Genomic DNA, 23,093 nt, shown 5'->3' on the forward strand with positions numbered 1-23,093 from the left:
AGCAGGGCTTCATGTTGCCTGTTGATAGAGTAAATATTTCTGGTTTTCTCAGGCTGTAGCAAAGCTCCAGAAAGTTGGATGGGTAGAAGGATTGGTCAGACTTGTGCTTCCCAAGGAAGTGTGAAACTTGGAGGATTAACTGTGCTCCCCCTTCTTGTCCCCAAGGTGATAGTCTGGGGAAACTATGGACGCATGGAGCGCAAGCACTTCATGGGAGTGGCCAGGGTTCTCCTGGAAGAACTGGATTTGTCAACTTTAGCAATCGGCTGGTACAAGCTCTTCCCAACCTCCTCGATGGTAGATCCCACCACGGGCCCGCTCCTGCGCCAGTCCTCCCAGCTTTCCCTGGAGAGCACAGTGGGACCCTGCTGTGACAGGTCTTAGTGAGTAAGGAAGGGGGAACTGCTTTTGTTTTTTAAACATGCTGTCAAGGTTTTGTTTGCTGGAACTCTGACCTCAAGCGCAATGCATGTTCAATCAGTTCTTGTGGAGCTGGAAGAGGAGGATAACCCAGTGACCTTAGACAGAAGACGAGGGGGAGGGCACTGTGCCCTCTCCGTCCGAGGAGGAGGTGCCATGGGGCATGAGTCCTAGTTGTCAAATTAGACATACACCTCTTGTTTCACTTCTCTCGCTGTCATTCTTGGACCCTTGTTTCAGATCAATATTAACCCTGGAAAGTTGCAGCATTCGAAAGAATTTGGGGGGAGTAGGGAATTGATTTCTCTTAGCTGTGCGTGTTAGAAATTTCTAATATGAATTCTTTCACAAGAAAGTACCTGAAAAATTTTGAGGTCATCATCTGGCCTAAAAAGGAGCAGGAACGGAAAGTTTAAGAGGAAGCATTAGGTCTTTTTATAATGTCTTTCTTTCTGAGAGGAAGAAGAAGAAAAAAGCCTGCAACTCTTTCTTTAGAATCAGTTCCCTGTCACTGAGTCATGTTAGCTGTAACACTGTCGTTGCTGTGTTTTCAAACTGTGCCAAATTACCAGCAAGTGTCTTTACTGCATTACGTGTCTAACACTGCTGATGAAGCATACTTGGTGGGAGAACAAGTAGCACCCACTTAGAGCAGACAGTTGAAACAGAGTTCGAGTTTAGCAGGCTAATTAACCACAATTTTGCTCACAAAAAAACCCCAAAACACTAGAAGTGGGAGCTGAACGTCACACTTGCAGCTTGAGGTGTTTTGTATTGTCAGATAAGACATTCTGCAGTTTGCTGACTCCCTTACTTGTTGCTGTGCATCTTTCAGTCATGATGTCTTCTATCTCCTGCCTTTTTCCTTCATCTCCTTGGTACTGGTACATATCTGCTGGAGATGCTGCCCTTCCTTCCCAGACCTGAAACAGGACTGTTTGTTTTATTCTGCCATGGGAATGGAAATGGGGGGTTCTGGGGGTGCCCAAGAACAGAATCTCAGTTTGCCATCTGAGATAAAGGTGCTGGAGAGCCCACAACCTTCCCTGTGGAGAGAGAGGAGCTTTAGGCAGTCCTGGCACTACACAGGCATTGACAAGTGTCCTGCAAGAGGAGATGTGATCCCCAAAGTACAGAGAGGAATGGTGAGAGTGAGGAATGTGATGGCACAGTGGTCACAGCACGTGTGTTCTGTTCATGGAATGAGTAAAGCACATTTGCTGAGCTGTGGCAGCTGCTGCCAGCAGAGCCATGTGCTGGAGGAAGTGCTCTGGATCCTTCAGACAATTAAATTATCCAGAATCACAGAGAATCTCCCAAGATTTTCTGTTGATAGCTCTGTTTTGGCTAGGTTTTGTCTTAGTTCCTGAATGAGGATTTGATGACTGCTGTCCCAGAATAAACTTTTAGAGATGTTTTGCTTTGTGGTTTAAAAGTGAAGGTCCCGTGTCCCATGTAGGAATGAGCAGATTCTTGGCCTGTCATAGAGCATTTATTTCTGCATGTGGACCTCAGCTTTTTTAGAGTAAAAGCATGAGTGTTGAGTGGATGGTAAAAGCAGTTGCTTTTGGTCCTAGCTTGTCTATGGCATTTTAAATTATTTTGAGATAAATTACAGGATAGATGCAAAAATTATATAGGCCTTACAATAATCTGTAAAAAAATATATAATATAAAGGAGAGGGAAGGAGGACAAGGGACATAGAATGACTAATTTTTTGAGTCTTCAGTGGCAAAAGCCTCAACATTTCAGATAAATCTCTTAATTTCCTTGATTAAATATGTCTCTGGCCTCTCACTAATTATTTTTTCTAATGTATTAGACAATTTCTATATATTAGCTGAAGAAAGTTTGTTGCATGCTGGTCAAACTATGTTGTGGCGCTCTCTCTTTTATTTTTATTTTTAAAAAAGAAGCACATTTACTGTAATTCAAGTCAGCATCTTTTCCTCTTGGTATGTAGTGAGTACTAGGCAATATTGTACAATATGTGTATGAACTAGAATAGATTAGGTAGATTTAGTGGTTTATAGCACTGGATCTTTTAATAACTATGACTTTAAAAGGACTGTGGGGAGCTCCAGGTACACACCAGACCTGGCAACAGGGCTTCTGTCTTTAAGTTATGCCAAAAGCTTTGTATTGGTACTGAGTTTGGACATTATCTACCAGTAAGAGCTAAGTTAATCCTGAGTTTCCTGTGCCCAGTAAGACGAATGCAGCATTTTTGCAGTTTTTAATGGGGAGTAGGAGACTATAAATGCCAAAAATATTTCCCCAGAAAACTTTGTTTAACGACTGTCTGTCGAAAAGCTCAGTTCCTGTGTGCCTGGCAGATGCAGCTTGTCTCTGTTTCCTGCCCCTCTGAGAGCTCTGCAGGCTCAGTGATGATCAGTTTAGTTACCACAGGACTCCTTACACCGAGGACTATCTTCCGTCTGGTTTTAATCATGCTGAAGGGTCACTGTCAGGGTGAAATAAAGAAGTTATGGTTCTAGTTGTGTTATTTTTGTTAACATCTCCAATTCTGCCATTTGGAGGCAGTTTCACAGTCTGCTCCATGCGATTTTCTTCTGCATTTTTTACGTGGTTGATTGTGGTCCAGTGCTTTTGTTTGACTCTCTCCAAGTCCTGTTTCTCCCCAGTAAGTGAGCCCTGCAGTCCCTGGCTGCCAAGCACAGCACAGTCACATGGACTGGCAAGTGCTTCCTTCACAAAGCAGACTCAAGGAGCCCTTCTGCAAGAGCCCACAGGACACACAGTGAGGCTGGGGGCGTTCCATGGTACCCTGCAGTTAAATTCTTGCTTCACTTCACAAATTCATACTCAATTCCTGCACTGGCCATGGGATATTGTAGTTAAAAAAGAACTCTGCAAGTTGCCCATCGGTTGAAGACTCCCAGTGTAGCATCCAAGACAAGTCTCAGGCTTGGAATAGCCTATTTTTATAAAGCCTAACCCACTTTTCCCCAAAAAATTTGGCTGCCCAGTTTCTGTCTAAGGTGATGTGGTGTGAGAGTTGGGATTACCAGTGTGGTCGTGTATAAAGCAGCGTTTTGCCATAGTGATGAGCAGCTGAAAACTGAATTTTTGTCCCCTTTGCAATTCCTGGCTGAGTCTTTTCCTGTGCCTGAGTCTTGCTGTTGGTTACAGCCAGGGAGGGAGAGAGGAAGAGCAGGAGACTTAAATAAAAGAACAAAAAGGTGTCACAGTATTTTTGGTTGGTGAGTGATTATGAGGGATGAGACTGAGGAGAGATAAATACCTGCCCAACTCAGGGGTGATTCTCTGTTCCTTGTGCATGAACTGCTACATTGTAAAGGTAATGGGAGCACTGCTGGCCAAAAAACCCATGGAGAGCCAATCCCTAAATGTTACCTGCATTGTGGAAAACAAAGAAATCTTGATGCTGAGAGCAGAATGATCTCTCCCCAGCGGGAATCCCCTGCACACAGGGAGAGCAGCCTTGCATGTGGCTTTGTCCTCTTTGTGCTCTGAGCAAAAAGCAGCCGTGACCATGGTCCTGGTTTGTTCAGGAAAACAAAACGTGATATTTTTCCCAGTCTCCTGGTGTTTCTTTCCCTTTGCCCCAACACAGCTGGGATGGCCAAGGTCCTCACTCTGCAATTCCATCCATGGGTCCTCATCCTGCAGCTGGGGCTGCTGGAGCATCCCTTTGCACTGCAGGCACTGTGGGCAGGGTCAGGGCCAGCATTTCTTGGCCATGGATTGTTTCAAAGGACACTGCAGAATTATCTGCTTTGAGTGAGAATATATATTTATTGTTCCTAGCTACCAGATCCTTTATCATTGTACTGTTCTAAATTTGCAGGTCTTCTGGAGTATGAATATCACAAGTTCCTGTAAAGGAGCTGTTTTTAAGATGTTGAGGCAGTTAACAGAATCTCAACCTAGGCATGTTTAGTAATGTTTAGACAGCAAGACAACTTTTTTATGAAACTCATTTTAAGTTAGTTTATTACATGCTGTTGGTAATATTTTAAAACAGGAAAAATATTTTTCTTTAAAGACAAAATGATATGTATGTTTTTTAACAGGTGACATAATTTAGTGTTTTCAAAACTGTTTGATGTTCTTGGTATGAAGTTTACTCATTCTTTTGATTTCTATGTTCCTTGTTATATTTTATCAACTTTTTTCCAAAAGAAAAGAGGCATATGTAAATAAACACCAGAAAAGAGTCCTATAAGAAATTCTGTTCAAACTGGCCATAAAATTATTAGTAAATATTTGTTATTGTTCATTAACTCTCAGCTACTTTGTTGAAAGAATAGATGTTGTATTTTCAAGATGAGAACTACTTAGCTAGTTTTGTCATAATCCTGTACTCTGTATAAAAATCTTTTTATAAACAAAGTCTAATAGGCTACCAAGCAATAATATATTCCATTGGGTGTGCACAGATTGTGACTTGCAGGCTGTAGTACATATTGTTGATACAGTTTATAATTGTCTTCAATCGGAACAACATCACTTTTGAAAAAGATCCATATTAACTTTGATTGTAAAAAAACAAAGACGGGGCTGTTGCCCTGCGAGATATATTCATTCTATAGATTCTCTGTGAGTGTCTGTGCCCATCGACATGAGATCTCTCTTAGGTGAAGAAAGAAACAGCTGTAGGTGACTTCATACTACAGAGGTAAAAAATAGTTTCAGTATAAACTTCATGACTGTTTCAATCTCCTGTTTTTCTTAGGCTATCTAGTATTTGTAACTTGACGAGAATGGATCCCACTGCCATTGTAGCCCTGATAAAGCAAAAAAGCCTTTGCACTCTGGGGCCACTTGAGTTCTGCCTGACAGCTGCCTATTTTCCTCAAGATACCTGGGGCAGGCTAAAGGGAGGGTTTTTTTCAGAGCAGCAGGTTGGGCTGCTCTTCTTTGAAGGCTCTGTGGGTTATTTTGTCCATTTCATAGGTGGTATTTGTCCATTTTGTTAGAAAATTCCACCCAAGGCAGAGAGGTTGCACCTTTGTAGGGGATCAGGGGGACCAAGGTGTAAAACAGGCACAGGTTGTTCTGTGCCTTGCTTCAGAAATTTGCTAGTGCTGGGCTCTCTGATTTTTCTAAAGTGGCAGGATCAGGATACTGGATTTTAAGTCAGCTCCATAATTGATTCAGTGATAGAATAAAAGAGCTTCAAAACAGCATCCCAGTCCATTGCCTGTGGATTCCTCCCAGCATTTCCCACAGGACAAGTGTCCATGTTGTTCTCAAGATTGTCAGGCTGCTGGCTGTGCAGGCAGCAGGTCCCAATGCTGCTGGGAGCCCCAAGGAATGCTGGAAGAATTCCTGTTTTTTGTGAAATGCTTTGAAGAGACAGAGAGAGATGTGTGTGAATGCAAAGTGCCATCAGTAGAGGAGTCCAGGGCCTATTGTCACCTGGAGGGAGCATCTGAAATGAAATTGCAGCTGCCAGATTTGAGCCAAGCATTTGGAAAAGAGAATGATCAGTGAAAAGAGAATGATCAGTGAAAAGAGGATGATCAGTGAAAGGCTTTTTGTGTTTACCCCAGTGCACACCTGCCAGGGTGTGTGTCTGTGAACACGGTGATTCTACAGGGAGTTTGCAAGGGATTAGGTGTTCTCAGAATGTGGCTTCAGCTCTCACTGCCAGACTCCTCTGCTCAGTGGCCACGTCCCAGTCACCACCAGGCAGCCTCAGATCCATCCCCAGCTGCTCACCCAGAACAGCAGCATCACACTCACCCTGGGAACCTCCACTCTTCCCACAGTACAGGCACCCTCTGCCCTCCCTTGCCCGTGGTAGCTGCTTTTATCCTGGTGGAGGAGAGGAACTGGGGAGAGTTTCTTTGTAGCATTTGGTTCTTTGCACTTTAGTGGCTGAAACAGAAGGACCTTGCACCAGCCCTTTCCAGAGCACCAGCAAACTGAGGCAGTGACCCCAGGACTTTCCCTTTGTGACTTTCCAGTGGCTAAAATGGCAACCAAAGCAGTCCAGCTTGGCCAGGTCCAGCCTTGGCATTTGCTCTGGGTGTGTTACACGAGCTGAGCCCCCTGTGCAGGGGCAGGGAAGGGCTGTGCCTGGCAGAGAGGCCCTGTGGGCACACACTGAGCCCAGGCACCTGTGAGCTCCACTCACTGAGCCATGGCGGCAGCAGAACCAACCAAGAGAATGACTGAGGCACACCTTGCTGAAGCCATCCCACAAGCTCTGCAAGAGCTGGTTTTTGTGGTTGCTTGGGCACCAAATGTTAGGATATCTGCCCATGGGGACTCCAGGTCTCACTAAATGCCAGCCTGGAGCTTCAAATCCTTCAGCAGTTTTTTTCTTTGAGGTGTTGCTTCTGACCCAGTGCTTGCACGCTGGTCTCTTCTTTGGTGATTCCATCTTCTTGACCTGGAGCTGGTTTTAGCTTTGGAGCCAGGGAAAGTGAGGTTTGGAGGGTGAATCTTAAGGCATGTTCCCCTAGCCTCACCACACTGGGATTGTCTTCCTCCTGCTCCCTGCATGGTGAAAGGGCATCCTGGGGATGCAGTGCCTCCCTGAGACCCCCTCACGCAGCACTGCCATGGCCTGCCACCCACCAGGGATGCCCATGTCCTGCCTGTGTATTCAAACTGCTCCCTTTCCCATCCTTGGAAGGAGCCAGGGTGCCTCTGCAGGGCTGGGCAGCCCAGGCAGGCAGGGTGTGCCATCCCTGACAGCCAGGAGAGGACAGGGCTGGGAGAAGGGAGCTCCCAGCGAGCTTTCCTCCACCTTCCCTTTGCTTTCCCCACCGCCCTCTGCTCCCTCCATGGGTCCCCACTGCCCTCTGGACACGAGGCCTTATTCCAGCCCGAGGGGGCTGAGGCTGCCCACACATCCCTGCACTGACACATCCATCCCCCCCGGTGTGGCAGAGCTGGCCTCTGCTCGGGGATGGATCAGCCATCCCCAGCCCATCCCTGCCCCTACCCCACTGCCAGGGCCTGGCCACTGCAGGGAAATCTGCTTTCACAGGTTCAGCCTTTTTACTTCATTACTCCTCCACAAAACCCAGTGACTTTGCAGGCACACTGCAACACTCCTCTTGCTTTTCCCTAGGAGTGGGGGCAGCTGAGATCTGCTCTTTTTGGCCTCTGCAACCCTCTCCAAAACTTTCTGGAGGTTTTTAACATCATTTGGTGGGGTGTAATCTCTGTGGAGCCAGAGGGAGCACAGGCAATGGAGCTGGCAGCCTGCTTGCCCAGGTGGCTTGGAGGTGCCTGGGCTGCCTTGGGTGGAAGGTGGGACACTGGCCACTCGTCTGTAGTCAGGAGAGGATTCTGCTATACTTTTTTCCTGTCTGTAGGTTTTATTCAGACAATATGTAATGAATAAGTGATTTACAATTCAGTGTTAAGCTAATGAAAACGTTGATAATGGTGATAATAAAACCTTTTTTTTTCCTATGGTGTGTTGGAGGTTTTCTGTGGAGTGTGTCTGCCCTCTCTCTTGTCACCACTGTTATCTTCAACCTGGGATTTCAGCTGGACCCTTCCTTCTCCTTGTGCCTGTAGGGAATGAGAGCAGCTCAGCCTGGTGTGTCCAGTGCTCTGTGGAAGGGCTGTCACCCTGGCTCCCTCAATCAGCCCCAGCTTCAAACCTGCATTTCCCTGAGCCACTTTGGCCTTGGGCATCTCCAGGGCACAGAGCTAAGCTTGCTCCCACTTGTGCTCTGCTCACCACCCCAGTCTAAAGCTCCTGCTGTTTTCTTTCCATGACCGTCATGGTCAGCCCTGGCCATTCCAGGGTGATTTTGAAACCCTGGAAGTGAAGACTGTTGGCAGAAAAAAGCCACCCCTGGCCCAGGCTGTTGAGAACACCCAGAGTGGGTGTAGGGGAGCCTGGGGACCCCAGGGAAGGAGACCCTCAGATGTTACTGGGTATGCAGCTGTGCCTGGATGACCTGGAGCTGTGAGCCCTTAAGTGGGAATTGTTTGGGGGATGCTGCTGGAGGGGTCTGTGGAGGAGGTGGTGGTGCTGACAATAGGCACCATTCTCTGGGCAGCTACTGCAAGTCCTTGTCCTGTGGGAATGAGGGATCACAAAGCCATTGTTCACTAAGGATTTCTTAAAAGGTGTTTGTCATGCCTCCAAATCCCTCTGCAGGTCACCAGGGTGAGACCAAGGGGCAGCTTCCCACCTGCCCCAGCTACAGCCCCTGGGGGAGCAGTGATGGAAGAGGAGGAGGAGGGGGGGGTTTCTCTAGAGTGTCAGGGGGCAGCCCAGCATCTCCCATCTTCAGACCACCCCCAGCTTCCCAAGCAGGATGGGGCTCAGGCTGTCACTGAGCAGCCAGGCAGTGCTGCCTGGAAGCTCAGGCCACATGGGAGCAGCAGCTACAGCAGCTGCTGTCACCTCACCACCAGCACTGCCCTCCAGGCTGTGGAGGTCACACCGCCAGCCCTGCTGCCTCTGCTTGGCTGCATCGTGGGCTCTGGGACACAACCACGGAGCCACTGAGCTTGGGCAGTGCCCTGCTGGATCCAGAGGGAGAGTGCAAGGCTGGCTCAGCCTCTGGGGTCAGGTTTTCTCCTGCTTCAGCTCCACCAGAGGTGGATCTCACCAAGGCAATACCACGCAGGTGACTTGAGCAGGAATCAAGAACCTGCTTCTTTCCACAATGGCGGATGAGGGTGAGAGGTGGCCACTGGGAGGATGTACACGGCTGAGCGTGGAAAGAGGGAGAGATTTCCATCTGCTCAGCTCTGATGGCAAAGGGCAGCACAGCAACAGCCAAACCTTGGGCTGAAATCTGTGGGGAGGGTGGGGGAGATGGAACATGGGAACAAAAGGGCTGAGCTGGTGGGAGCAGTGTGAACTGACGCACTGAGGAGCTGAGAAGCCAATGAAAACCTCATTTTTAAGCCTGTTTTCCACACTCACAGCCTGCTTTGTTCCCCCCTCCTGCCCCTTTCTCTTTAATCCAAGGCTCACCCAACTGGAGCAGTTCTGCCCCACTGCTGCAAATGAGGCAGTGGTTGGACCTTGCAGCCCCTGGAATGTCACCCACCCAAAGGGCCTGGGAGCACCCAGGTGAAAGTGTCACAAACCAGCCCCTGGTGGCAGCCCAGCAGCACCTGCATCCTGCTCTCTGCCTGAGTGCCCACAGGGATTTGGAGTTTGGGGCTTGGACACATCCCTTTGCTCGTCCTTGTGACAAATAATCAAGCACCACCTGATGGATTCACCTTTTATTAAGCTGCCACCCAGAACAAAAGGAGGAGAGAGCAAAGCTTGCCCTGAGACCTTTACAATGCTGGCAATTCTGCATGCTTTCCCCACCAGGAAAAGGGGCTATCTCTCCACAAAAACCCCCTCAGAGGGTATTTTAAATAGAACTGAGAGTTAAAATGTCCATTATTGGAGAAAAAAAAAATCAATAGAGCTCCTACCACTGTCAGAGCCCTGCTTTCATGCAGATGAGACAGGATGGACAAAGGCCACGCTGGGGTCACACCAGCTGGAAAGAGCTGCCCAGGTGTGGCTGTGCAGGTACCACATCCCACACGGGGATGAACGAGGAGATGGGACACCCCCACCTCAGATAACCCCAGCAGCAGCAAGCACAAACCCATGGGCTCACAGGGACTGGGAGGAGTGAGGAGCCAGCACAGCTGTTGGGCTGCCAGCTGGAGGAAAGGTGGGGAAGGAATGAAGGGGTGATTTTAGCTAAGAAAAAAAAATCTGCTTAGGACCAAGCTGTTTGCAGGTGACTGTAGTTCAGAAGGCTCTCCCTGGGGCTGCCCTCAGTACAGTCTGGGCTCAGCATGGAGGGGACCTGGGGCTGGGCTGGGCTGGACTGGAGGAGTTCAGCTTCCCCTGGGAATGGGGCACACTGTCCCTCCAGCCATTTCAGCCAGGAGGATCTAGCCATGGTGGGGAGGTGTAAGAGACAAGGTGTGCTGGTGGGCAAGTGGGTGAGTGCATGGGCCTCCAGCTTCCAAAAGCACTGAGCCAGCCACAAGCCTGAGCTCAGATCCAGAGGGCTGCTCACAGGAGGTGAAGTTCCTCCATGAAGCTGTCCCCATGTGCTGAGCTCAGGACTGCAGCCCATTCCCTCCTGCCCACCTCTCCCTGCCCACCCACCAGCCACAAACCTATTGTGTGGCACTGACTTACCCGCACCTGGGGCCAGGGGACAACTTGGTACTCCCCAGCCTTGCAAGGCTTGCTCACACACACTTTGCTTTTGACATTCAGCAAATGCAACCCAGCCCATGGAGCAAGAGTCATGTGCTGGCAGCAGGCACAGCCAAGGCTCAGCAGGGTGGGAGGGCAGCAATGCAGCCTTTGGGGAGCAGGGAGGTGGGACAGCAAACCTGCAGCTCACTGTGGTGGGAGGGGGAGGAATTCACATTGGGGTGTGAGGGGGGGGCTCTTGCCAGTCCCAAATATTTTCCTCCCTACTTGGGAGGAAAAAACAAAGAAAAACTAACAATGTCACTCAGTGCTTGCAAAAAAGGAATCATTATTTCCCAACAGGATTTAGAGGCTCCTGCTGGGGGGAGGGAGAGGAACAGAAGAAATGAGTAAGAAGAACCTGACATCTCTGTTCTTAATTTATCAGCATAGTAAGACTGGAGCACTGAGTGTGGCTCAGCACACGCTCCTAGATGGATCTCCTCCGCAGCCGGGGGTGCTGCCGGCAGCGGGGGCTGCTGGAGGACAAAGTGCTCCCCGGGGAAGAGCCGGTCTGCCCCCGCGTGCTCAGGGACACCTCGTCGATTTTGTAGGAAATGGAGTTGTAGTACACGGGGTTGGTGTGGCAGCTCAGGGTCTCGGGGTGGGAGGGCGCCGGGCTGCCGCACACCTGGGGCCTGTAGCACAGGCAGGTGCAGAAGGATGGCACCTCGGCCGCAGACACGGCCGACTGCCGCCGCTGCCTCTCAGCCTCCTCCTGCACCAGCGGGATCAGGTTCATCTGGCTCGTCCTGTCCTCTGCGGGGAGAAAAATGGCGTTGCTGCTGCGGCTGTCCTCTTTGGGCTTGAGGTGGATGTTGTTGCGGGCTCTCCTGAGCGAGGCTCGCTCCTCGGCATCACGCCGCTCGTCCTCCGAGTTCATGGTGAGGAAGCGCAGCACCACCAGGTTGAGGAAGGCGCCAATGACCGTCAGGCCCACCAGGATGTACATGAAGCTGAAAGCCACGTACGGGGGCTTCTTCTGCAAAGCCTCGTTCTTCTGCAGAGCCACAAAGTCTCCAAAGCCAATAGTGGTCAAGGTGATGAAGCAGTAGTAGTAGGCGTGGAAGAAAGTCCAGCCCTCGAAATAAGAGAAGGCTGCGGCGCCGATGCACAGGGTGCCCATGCAGGACAGAAAGCCCACCAGGACCATGTTCTCCATGGACACATGGGTTGTCCTCATGCCCAGACACTTCTTGATCTTCTTGAGCAGCAGCCTCACGACGGTGTTCATGCGCTCCCCCAGGCTCTGGAACATGACCAGCGTCAGGGGGATGCCCAGGATGGCGTAGAACATGCAGAAGACTTTGCCAGCGTCTGTGCCTGGAGCAGCGTGCCCATAACCTGTGAAGGACACAGGGAAGAAGAAAGGTGGCGTCAGACCCTCACTGGGGTTTCCAGCAAGGCTGCCCTGTGACCAAGAGGAGCAGTAGAAAAATGGGGGGAAGAATGGAACTCAATAATAGATCTGTAGGCAGTGCTAATGGGGCCATGGGATGCCCATCCTTTGGGATAATGGCACATGTGTGTAGGCAGAACCTCATTTGACCCCTAAAGAGAGAAGGTACCCTCCTGATAGCCCCCAGTGTGACAGAGGCCAAGAGGAGGCCTAGAGCTGGACTGGGGTCTGCAAGCCTCCTGCAGCTCATGAATAATTCAGGGACCAGGATGCTGTGCCAGGTGTGCAGGGTAACCTGAACCCCACAGCGAGGGGGAACAGAGGCTGTGCAAGATGCTGAGACCAACAGCGCCAGATCACCCTGTGGGGAGGAACACACCCAGCCAGGACCATCCACAGCTGCCCTTGCAGGGGCATTGCCACCTCCCCTGTCACCTCCTCCTCCTCCTCCCAAGCCATCCTGTGTCACAAACATTTGAGTCTCATCTCTGTGAGCACATGCTGTGTGGCCTGTTGGACAGGAGCCAGAGCAATCCTGCACCCCTGTACTACAGGGACAGTCTCCACAGGAGCAGCTAAGTCTGGAAGGACCTCTGCAGACCCACTCCAGATTTACTCCAGTGTCCCTAAGACTCAGACCTAAAGCACCACTGGCCTGTTGCAGAGGAGGGGCTGTGCTGGTTTAGATGCAGGGTAGGGAGCATTTATGCCACCACAGCCCTGTCAGCCCTTTTCCTGGGGACAAGGAGCTCCAGGACAACAAGGTTCTCCTTGAACGCCTTCTGAGATTTAATTTCTCCACCTTGGCCCAAGTTTCAGAGCAGTGACTCAAGGACACACACAATTACACTGTGAGGCACACTGAGGTATTCACTGCATGTTCCAGGCTCCAGTGATTCCGTGCCCACCTCAATTACAGCAGCTTAGCAGAAATTGGTGGCCCCTGACCTCAGAGATGAGTAACAAAATCAGAGCAAGGGAGTCACGTGGCATGGGGAGTAACATCATCCAAAGACATCCAAAGGCATCTGAGCCTTTCTTTTGAGTTGCTTCTACAGGAAACTACCAGGGTCTGAAACTTCCCTTCTGAAAGTGCCTGCAGAACAGTGCCAGCTCCTTCCTGCGCTGCTGCCAGGCCTGCCACAAACAGCTATTTGTATTTTCACTTTCTGCAGGAATTTGTGTGACTTTTGCATGGAGAACATGGGGGAAAACACCCTCTTGTTATCCACAGTCTTGTTTTAAGTGGTGGCTTGGCTTCACCTCAGTTCTTGCTGCCCGTGGATTTCCAGGATACTTGGGGAAGGTGCTGCACCCACTGATGGAAGGTCCAGAGGAGGATAACCATGTTATCCTGGGCTCCTGAGCACACCTCCTGCTCCAGGAAACTCCTGCATGGGACAGGGCTGAGGGGCTGAGGACTGCATTGTCCTTCACCATGCTGTGCTCAGAGCTGCCAGCAGGCAGCAAGGGACCAGCTTCTAATTGCTCTCTCTGTTCACAAATTCACACAACAAAAAATGATGGATTTAATGCCTTCATGCCACATTTCATGAAATAGAGAGCAGGCAGGAGACTGTGGTGGCAAAACCTCCCAGTCAGATCCAAGCTTAATAACTGAGTGCAATCACCAGGTCCCAGGCTACAAGATAATACAATGACAGCAATGAGGATGTAAAGATAATGATCCACAAGAGCAGTAAGTGGAAAAACAATTGTTATACCCTGAGAGACCATTGAAGGAGTGTTTGACTGATGGTTTTGAAATGACAAAGGGAATTAGAAAGAGTAAACACAGATACAACAACATTAAAACTGAGATTTGGAGCACAGCCCAATATAAAGAGATCTAACATGTCAGTGTTTGAGAAATACGACACCTGGGCTGAAATTATTTATCACAGGGGTGTGTGATAAGCACAGCCATTGTTTGTCACAGCCAACAGGAAAATCATGTAAATGAAGCTATAACCTGTCAGGTGATGATGGGGATTTTTGCTGAAGCTGTTCATCTTCCCCTCCTGCTGGGGTCTGACCTGAGCCATGCCCTGAGCCCACCGTGGTTTGCTGACCATGTGTGTTCCCAGCTGCACAACCCCACACCACACCCCATGGGAGCACAGGCAAGATACCTGTCCCTCTTCCACCTCTGGTCCTCTGCTAACACAATGCAGCTCATTCCACCAACCCTTGTCCTGAGGGATGATGCTCCCAGCTACCAGAGGTATTTCAACCATCCCAAGCCCTTTGGGAAGGCTGAAGTCCTGTCCTGGAGAACAGGAGGGGGCTGCTGGCTGTACCAGGGCAGGATTTGGCCTCAGATTCCTGCCTCCAAAACACATCTGCTGAAATTTCAGCACAGGCAGCGACACGAGCACAGAATCCCTGTCTACCCCCACGGGATGCCAAGGGTGCATGAATTAATCAAAGTGGATTCATTAAACAATGCTCAACTCCCTTGTGGCTAATCTCACCTCAATTAAGGCAACCCTCATTCAATTTAGTTTCATCCTCTTGCAAAATTGAAGCGGACAAACCAAGGCACTGGGCTCTAGTATGGATAAGTGAGTCTACAGAGGAGTTTAATGTGGATCAATCACTCCCCTCCAGGCTGACACCCATGTCTCTGCAGGGTTCTATGCAGGCAGGGCAGCAGGCACTGGCTCGTGGCTCTCTTGGCTCCGTGGAGCAGATCTCACACAGCCAAACACCCAGAGTTTTAAGCCAACAATTCTTGCCCAGCTCTTCATGCAGCTCACTGGCTAGAGCCAGCACAGGGGACAGACACGGCCCCTACCTCTGCCCTCCCACACCGCTGCCAACTTTGGCAGCTCGTGCTCCAAAGGCTCCTGCAGGAGCTCCCCAGGCTGCTGCCTCCCTGGCACAATGCCGTGTCTTCAGCCCCAGCCACAGCAGCACCCCCAGCACAGGGTGGCCCCAGCCTGCCCGTGGGTCACCTTGCCCACCACTGGGCACTGGGGTCCCACAGGGTCAGAGATGTCCCAGCCTTGCAAGGGTGACACCTGCCTCTGCCGTGCGGGCACCCCCCAGCCTGCCCTGGAGCTCCCGGGGTACTGAGGCGTGGGGCTGGAGAAGGATGGGGCGCGGGGACATGGAGGGACACGGGATGCAGGGGGGTGGGGATGGAGGGACACGGGAGGCAGCGATGGAAGCACACGGGGTGCAGGAAGGTTGGATGGAGGCACACGGGGTGCAGAGGTTCAGCGATGGAGGCATGCAGGGATGCCGGGCGCGCCGGCCGGGCTGCCCGCACTCACCGATGGTGGTGATGACCGTGATGGCGAAGTAGAAGGAGCCGGCGAACTTCCACTGGCGGCCGGCGCGGTGCGGCTCGGCCTGCAGCACCAGCCGCTCCAGCTCCCGGTAATCGTCGGCGGAGAAGCGGTACTTCCTCCGCAGCTCCCCGCGCTTCTGCTCCAGCAGCCGCTTGCGGCCGCTCTCCGCCTCCGACTCCAGCGCATCGAAGACCGCGGCGCCCACCAGCAGGTAGGAGAAGATGCAGAGGATGAGCGCGGCCGTGCGCAGGTTCTGCCGCTTCATGGCGAGGGGCGGCCGCCGCGCTCAGCCCGGGCTCCGCATGGCCCCGCCGCCGCTGCCGCCCCCCGCCCGCCCCCCGCGCACCCCCGCACCGCGCACCGCCCCCCGCTCACCGAGCCCGGGCACCGCGCACCGCCCGCGCAGCCCCGCGACCGCGCACCGCCCCCCGCGCACCGAGCGCGCACGGCTCACCCGCACCCCCGCACCGCGCACCGCCCCCCGCGCACCGAACCCGGGCACCGCGCAGCGCCTCCTGCCTGCCCCGGGCACCGGCTGCTGCTGCTCCGGGCACCGGCTTCTCCTGCCCCGGCACTGGCTCCTGCCTGCCCCGGGCATCGGCTCCTGCGGGCTCCGGCACGCATGCACACCTAGGCTGGCTCTGGTGTGCCCCGAGCCCTCCCAGCCTGGCAGCCCCGGGCAGAGCCCGGTTGCAGGTGAGCCCTAGCGAGGCCGTGGTTCATTCTCGTGCCAGTGACAGCAATAACATCCCTGTTCCCCGAAGCTGCCCCTGGATGCTCCCAGGCTGGAGGAGTTTCTTGTGCCTACACCCTCTTGGCTTGCCCTCCCGAAAGCAAGGGCCTTTGGGGCTGTGTGGCTGTCGCCAAGTACTCTGTGGTGTCGTCCCTGTGCTATCATCCCTGGGGTATCACCCCTGCATGGCCAGCCCTGGCTCCTGCTGCTCTGCCCAGCTCTGGGCTGCTTCACACCCATAGTGCTGAGAAACACTGAGGTGTTACCTGTGTAATCCATTTGTGTTACCTGTGCAATCTATCTGTGTTATCCATCTGTGCTGTGTTATCTATCTGTGCTATCTGTGTTACCTGTATTATCTATCTGTGCTATCTGTGTTATCTATCTGTGTTAACTGTGTTAGCTGTGTTGTGCATGTTATCTATCTGTGTTATCTGTTATCTGTGTTATTTATCTGTGTTATCTGTGTTATCTATCTGTGTTATCTATGTTATCTGCATTATCTGTCAGTGTTACCTGCATTATCTATCTGTGTTATCTGTGTTATTTGTTTGTGTTATCTGTCTGCTTTATCTGTGTCATCCTTTTCCCAGCTGGTTACCAGAGCAGAGTCTGGCCTGCTGTGTCCAGTGCTGTTTTAAGCGGGCAGAAAGGAAGAAAAACAGATTCAGTGTTTCTGCTGCTTTCTTTGGCACATTGGTGAGAGGCTGCAGGCACAGGGGATGTGGGGCCTGTCCAGCCTGTGCTGGTGTGGGGGGCAGTGAGCTCAGCCTCTCTGCATTGATGTGCTGTGGACAGCCCAGGTCAGCCCCAAGGAGCAGGGTAGTTAGCTGTGGTAGGAGGCAGAGCCCACAAATTGAAGACCCTGTTTCTCATTCCTGGTTACCATAGCTTTTATGTAACTCCTATACTTCACTTTTAAAAATAGAAAGATACTTCTGAGTTGTGTTGAGTTGCAGGCGATAGTATCTCTTTCAGGAAAATAAACTCTTCTTCTTTTGGCTGGGAATAAAACCCACAAGTGAAAAAAACAACAAGGCTTACATCCCTCTTCATCCATCTTGCTTCTCTCTCTGGAGAGGAGAAGATGCTTTGGGATTTAGTTGCACCAATGAAGGTTTGAAATGGACATAAGAAAAACTTTTAACCATGAAGACAGTGAAACACTGGAACAGACTGGTGGGGGAGATTGTGGCACCCTGTCACTTGAGGAGTTTAAAAATAAGATAAGCAGATGTCTGGGTGTCTGCTGAAAATGCTCTGGGTGCAGTGGGTGCTCTCCTGAAGGAGGGGGTGACTCAGTGCTGTCCTAGAGCCCTGTCCATCCCTGTCCTCAGCATTGCCATGGCCAGCAAAGGGACACAGTGGCCTTTCCTACTGTAATTGTGAACTCTTTTTCACCCTGGCCACTTGCCACTTCCCTCCTCCTTGCTGAGCCTCTGTGCCAGCACCATTAGTGAAAGTTGTTATTGGAGAAAAAATAGACTCCAGCATCTATCAGGAGCAGCAAAGCTATTGGGTGCTGCTCAACATCTCAGGGCTTGCAGGCTCCTAAATCATGGGGCAGAGCCTCTGCTGGAGGAATGTGTCTGCTTTGTGTTCTCAGCCCTGCTAACAGGGCCTGGGATGCTGTCAAACCTCCAGCCCCGGGCATGTGTGGGCCTCCTGCTCATGAAGATGCCCTTTACCTGGTGCTGGTAATTTTTTCCACTGGTCAGCAATGACTTCCAACCTTGGAGACAGGAGCCAGAGCTGCTGACTGAGCTTCTGTTGCAGAGGAAGGAGATCTTATGATGACTGCATGTCTGGGTGCCTGTCACACATCTTTTAGGAGGGGTTCTGGAGCCTGCAGTGCCTTGCAGATAAAATTCTGGGGTCCCTGGGTGGTATTTGATGCTGTAGCCTGTTATTGAAAGGCAGCTGCTCTGTGCAGATGTTGGGCCAACATGCCATTGTTGGTTACAGCCAGGAAAACCCTGGGAGATGCTCTCCACCAGTGGGTGACAATAGGCACAAGGTGCTTGCCCAGTTTCTTTAGCAGCAGCATCAATCTCAGTTGATCATCAACTAAATCTTGCAGAGTTTGTTTCCAAACCTGTGTTTGTGATGAGAGCCAGCAATGCTTGGGCAGAGATGATACAGCATGGCTTTCCCCAAGTGCTGCCTACACAGAGAGGGGTCTGTGGGTGGCATTTCCCCTCTCTGGGGCTGGGGACACTGGGGACAGGAGGAGCATCTCTGCTGACACAGCATGAGCAGCTCTCAGGGCTCCCTTCTGCTAGCCCTGTCCTCTCTGTGGCTTGTGGTGGGCTGACCTTGGCTAGATTCAAGGTCTTCTCCTGATCCCAGAAGAAATCTTTACCTTGCAGGGTCTGGGAACTTCCCTCAGCATGGCCTTTCCCTGCTGCCCTGGGAGTTACAGAGATTGGGATGTCATTGATTTCCCCTTTTGGGGCTTGCTTTGACCTTTTGCAGGTCAGAGGTGTAGAATAAATGCTGCTCTACAGGAAAAAGAATAGCAGGATCCATCTCCTAATGAGAACCCCCCAGTAACAAGCCAGGGCTGTGTTTGGATTGGGACTGGAGGCTTCAAAATTCAGGCTGGATTCAGCCTGCTCTGCCTCTCACTGCTCACACACTGCATTTTCCTGCCTGCAGTGATCACAGGGATGGGTGACACCAAACTGTGTCAGATGGCTGTTGAGGAGGGCCATCCTGTCCTGTTCTCCTGAGACACAGGAAAGTTTCACACTTTCCTGCTGGGAAACCATAAGTTCATCCTTTGTGTTTCCCTGGACTTCACCCTGCTTGAGGAAGGTCAGGCTGGAGCCGTGGGTTCAGGGCAGGCAAGATAATGTACTTTATCATTGATTTTCAGTGAGAAGTTGCATTATGAGATTAAATGTCTGATTTTTATTGCATGGGGAGGCAAAGAAAAAGCAGGAGCTCTGAAAATAAAGCCTAAGTCCAAGTGCAGTGTTTGTGTGGGGAGGTGCTTGTGACTGGGAGGGAATGTGCCTTTTTCCCAATCATTTGGAGGTGAACTTTGAGAAGCTGCTTCCTCTGAGGCTGGTAAACAAAGTCAAACCTCATCTGTGTTTAAACCAGTGCCTAATTAATGTGTCTAATTGGCCCACATCTACTAATTCCAGGCTGGCAGGGAGTTTATTAAAAAGCTTTTCTAGTTCTAATGGATTGAAATAAGCAAAGCTGCTTAGCAGTCTCAGATGAAAAGCACTAAACAGGGACCAGTTGTGTGGGTCTGCTTGAGTCAATCCCAAATCCCACCAGGTGTCAGCCCCTTCCCTGGTTTCACCTGCAGGGTGCTCCAGCTCTCTGAGGGCTTGGGGAGCATCCTGATGTACTCTGCTTCTTTTGGTTATTTTTAAACACACCAAATTGATGGTTTTGTTTGCTTTAGTAAAAGCATCAGCTATTCTAGCTTTAATGCCATTTATACTTAGATTATAGATAGCCTGGCAAAGCCACAAGGTATTTCTAAAGCAATGGATTAGTTAATTTCCTGAAAGTATTAGGTGTCAGGGTATGGATAACAACCAGCTGCAGGTGCCCAGGTGATGTCCTTAAGCCACAGCAGACTCCAGGCTCTGCTGGGCTGCCCCTAGCCAGGGAGCACCATGAGCTGGGCACAAGGAGAGATCCCTCCTGTCTGCATGCAGGGCCATGGCAATGCCTTCCTCTGCAGACACAGCACCCCTGACTGCATCCAGGCTGGATGGAGCGTTTGCTTCTGTCCCATGACTCCACAAATCATCCTGTAAAACATCCTCCTGCATGCTGGAGCTGCCTTGGAGCTGTCCTTTGGCCATGCCCAGAGTTACTGCACGTTCAGGAAGCTCACAGCTTTCCCAGGGCTCTGAGAATTCCTGCTGCCTCCTTCCGGGGCTCTTTGGAGCTTGGATGGCTGCAGGCACTTTGCTCTGCATTGTGATGTGGAAGCTCAGCAAGGGAACCAATGAAGCATTGGATGTAAACTGGTTGTAAATGCAGATTGCCTCCACGTGCTCTCTCATGGAAGTGACTTCCAGGTTTCCAACCCCAGAGCAGCTGGACACAGTTCCACCTGTGACTGTCTTCAACCACCTTACCCAGTACCAGCCGGGCTAAAGCTCATCATGCCACCTCCTAATAGCCCAGAACTCATTAGAAAGCCTTTCCCAACTACCTTTCCTACCCAAAATGGGTTCTGTGAGGGGACACACAGCCCCATCTTCCCACCCCGCTCCCCCCAGCAGCCTGATCTGCCAGTGCTTGTACACAAAGCCGACCTGGGCTGGAAATGCTGACAGCACTCTTGAGAGTGGATGATCACAAACTCTATTTTCAGCCTAATAAGTTTTTTATATGCTTGGAAAGCTGTCAGTTGAACATCAGCCAGGCACAAAGTACCTGCCATAAAGTGCCTGGACCACAACCAAACGGGAAAGGTGCTGCTCTGCTTTAGCAACTTCTTGATCTTGGACGCTTTAGTTCAGTTCATTTATTTTGTTTGAGGATCTTGGCTTTAATTATAAAATAATAAGATAAAATCATAATGCCTCTACATAAAAATCTGTGGAAATATTTGCTGAGAGCTGTTAAATCAAAGCTGTTGGTCAATCAGGATTGGGTTTTGGGGCTGGGAGAGTCTGTGTTGCTGCTGCTGGTGCCAGCGTGGATTGGTTACTGCCAGGAGACCCTGGATCCCTGGGATGAAGGAGAGAGGCTTTGGGAGTGTGTCTGGAGAAGGGTCCTGCTTCTGGGTGAGGTGAGTCTGGAACTGAGCTGCTGTGGCCCCCAGCACAACCTCAGTGTAGGAACACGGCCCCAGGGAGAGCAGGGCTGGAGCCTGGGCATGCCTCTGCTCCCAGCAGCATCACGGTGCTATAAATGACTGCCCTGCATCACAGCCTGTGGCACTGCCAGCAAGGTCAGGCCTGGGGGGGACAAAGGCTCTGGGAAGGAATTACAAATATGTGAGGCTCTTCTGGAGGGTTCCCCGCTGACAGCTTTGCCCCTGTCCTAGGAGGCATGGTAGCATGGCTCTGCAGGGATTGGAAAGGTCCTGGACAGCTGCAGGGATCCTGGGGGACACCCCAGGGGGAGGGATGGGTGTAGGAGCGTCAGGGGGTAGGACGGTGGGGATGGACGGAGATGAGAGATCTCTGCAGCCAGGGCTGGAACCTGGGGTTTATTGCAAAGGGCCTGGGGGCAGGGCCCTGCTGGGAGCTGCCAAACACAGCTCAGAGCAGGCCCGAGAGAGGAGAGGGGGAGAGAGGATGAGAGGGTGAGAGAGTAAAAGGGTAAGAGCATAAGGGAGTAAGAGTAAGAGAGAGAAGTTCCTGTTCCAATACAATAAATCTTCTTCTGTGTTGAGTATTCTAATTCTCACTAACCAATCTAATACAAGATACAAATCCTTTAGCATTTACATACAGCCTATAAGAATCATTACATTACCATACTGTTACATTTTAAACCCTAAAAACTTCTCTTTGTACTCCTGCCAAGCTGTAGGGTCTGCTCTGACCCTTGGACCTGTCTGCAAACAGGGAATTGTCTCATCAAAAGGGAATTACCTTCAGCTGGCCATGCCATTATTTTCCAGTTGTTAAATAACTAAGGTATCTCAAAGCTTGCTTTCATTTCAATCTTGCTTATAGTTTCTATATTCTCAAAATCTTTTGCCAGACAATCATATTTATAAGGTTTTCCTGTTTCATCTTCCCCAACAGATGGGCTCTGCCATGCTGGGTGCCCTCAGTGCAGGGGTCTCTGTGCACATGCTGGGTGTGCTCAGCAGGTTCTCCTCACCCCATGGCACTGCCCTTCCCCACCAGGGCTGGTGCTTCAGGCAGGGTCGGAGGTGGTGATTTGAGGAGGGAAACAAAACTTTTGTGAAAGTTGTAAAGCCAGGATGTTTATTACAGAGCTGGATGCATGTGGGAATCGTTCCCCTAAAATGACATGCGTACCTCTGGGAACTCTAGATCCCTTTTTATCTCCCTCGCAAATACATACGCATTCAATTTCACAATAAGTTCATACATATTTATTTCACTGATTTTGCTTGGCACTTCCCTCTAATTCTTCTTCATCAGAAAGAACTCTTGGGTCTGGTTGCTCTGCTTTGTCTGCTTCTCCCTTATCTCTTTCCTTCGGCTGAAGCAGCCTCTCCAAGCACAGGCCCTTCAAGAGAACAGGCATTCAGACTAAACAGCAAGCTACAGACTTAACTCAAAGACGTACATATCACCTAAATCAAAATGGATTTCTGCTCTGGAAAATTTCCACTCTGCCTCAGTGGATGGGTCCTGCGGGGGAGCTGAGCCCCGCTCCGGGCCGGCCGGGGCCGTGTGGGGCCGGTGTGGGGCCATGCGGGGTCGTGTGGGGCCGGGGCTGTGGGGGGCAGGGGCAGTGCGGGGCTGTGCGGGGCCATGCGGGGCTGTGCGGGGCCGTGCGGGGCCGTGTGGGGCCGTGTGGGGCCGGGGCTGTGCGGGGCCGTGTGGGGCCGGAGCCGTGGGGGACCGGGGCCTGCGGGGCCGTGAGGGGCCGGGGCGCTGCCGCAGTCCCGTCTGCGGCCCCCTGGGCTCCGCTTCCCGGGCAGACAGTTTACAGCAAATGGCTCCTTTCGATACTAAAAATAACCTGCTGCCCCACGACTTCAACCGGAGAAAAGTGCATTTATTAGTAAAACTCAAGATGTCCTTTCCTGTTTTTCTCTGAAGAACCGGTGCTGAGAGGCTGATTGACCTTCCCAGCCAGGCACTGCCTTATTTCAGTGCAGGGTTTGATTCCTCCCAGATTCATTTTTCTTCCCCTGCTAGCGATGCTCCATGGCTGGTCCCACCCTCCAGTGGCCAGAACAGCTCTGGGTTTGGGGCCACAAGCGATTTCCCAGCCAAGGGAGCTGTAAATGCCCTGTGAAAGTGTTCCTGCTGCCTATGCCTGACAGCACAGCAGGTTCCCAGTGGGGAATGAGCAGAACAAAATGAAATATCTTTTCTCTTGCAGTGTAAGCACCGTTTTAGGGATGTATTTCTTCCTCCACC

General features: G+C 51.2%; 2 protein-coding genes across 2 annotated transcripts in view; one reads left to right on the forward strand and one right to left on the reverse strand.

The window, feature by feature from the left end:
* RIMS4 (regulating synaptic membrane exocytosis 4) overlaps positions 1–7,840 on the forward strand; it is a 56,061-nt gene extending 48,221 nt beyond the window's left edge. The window contains exon 6 of the mRNA XM_005489999.4: positions 166–7,840. Within this exon, the coding sequence (XP_005490056.1) occupies positions 166–384 (219 nt within the window). The 3' untranslated portion in view covers positions 385–7,840. The remainder of the gene's footprint in view (positions 1–165) is intronic.
* KCNK15 (potassium two pore domain channel subfamily K member 15) lies at positions 5,308–15,667 on the reverse strand. The gene is made up of 2 exons (XM_005490019.3): positions 15,291–15,667; positions 5,308–11,957 (listed from the first exon to the last, which is right to left on the reverse strand). Exons 1-2 carry the CDS (start codon positions 15,571–15,573, stop codon positions 11,044–11,046), a joined length of 1,197 nt encoding a protein of 398 aa, XP_005490076.2. The 5' UTR covers positions 15,574–15,667; the 3' UTR covers positions 5,308–11,043.
* Between the last annotated feature and the right edge of the window lie 7,426 nt (positions 15,668–23,093).

Source organism: Zonotrichia albicollis, chromosome 17 (genome assembly GCF_047830755.1).
Source record: "Zonotrichia albicollis isolate bZonAlb1 chromosome 17, bZonAlb1.hap1, whole genome shotgun sequence".
Lineage (NCBI taxonomy): Eukaryota > Metazoa > Chordata > Aves > Passeriformes > Passerellidae > Zonotrichia > Zonotrichia albicollis.

Excerpts from the sequence above, each read along its gene's own strand:
- KCNK15 (XM_005490019.3), bottom strand. The coding sequence starts at position 15,573 with ATGAAGCGGCAGAACCTGCGCACGGCCGCGCTCATCCTCTGCATCTTC. Across the intron at positions 11,958-15,290 it reads CACGGTCATCACCACCATCG|GTTATGGGCACGCTGCTCCA; the intron begins GTGAGTGCGGGC and ends TGTCCTTCACAG.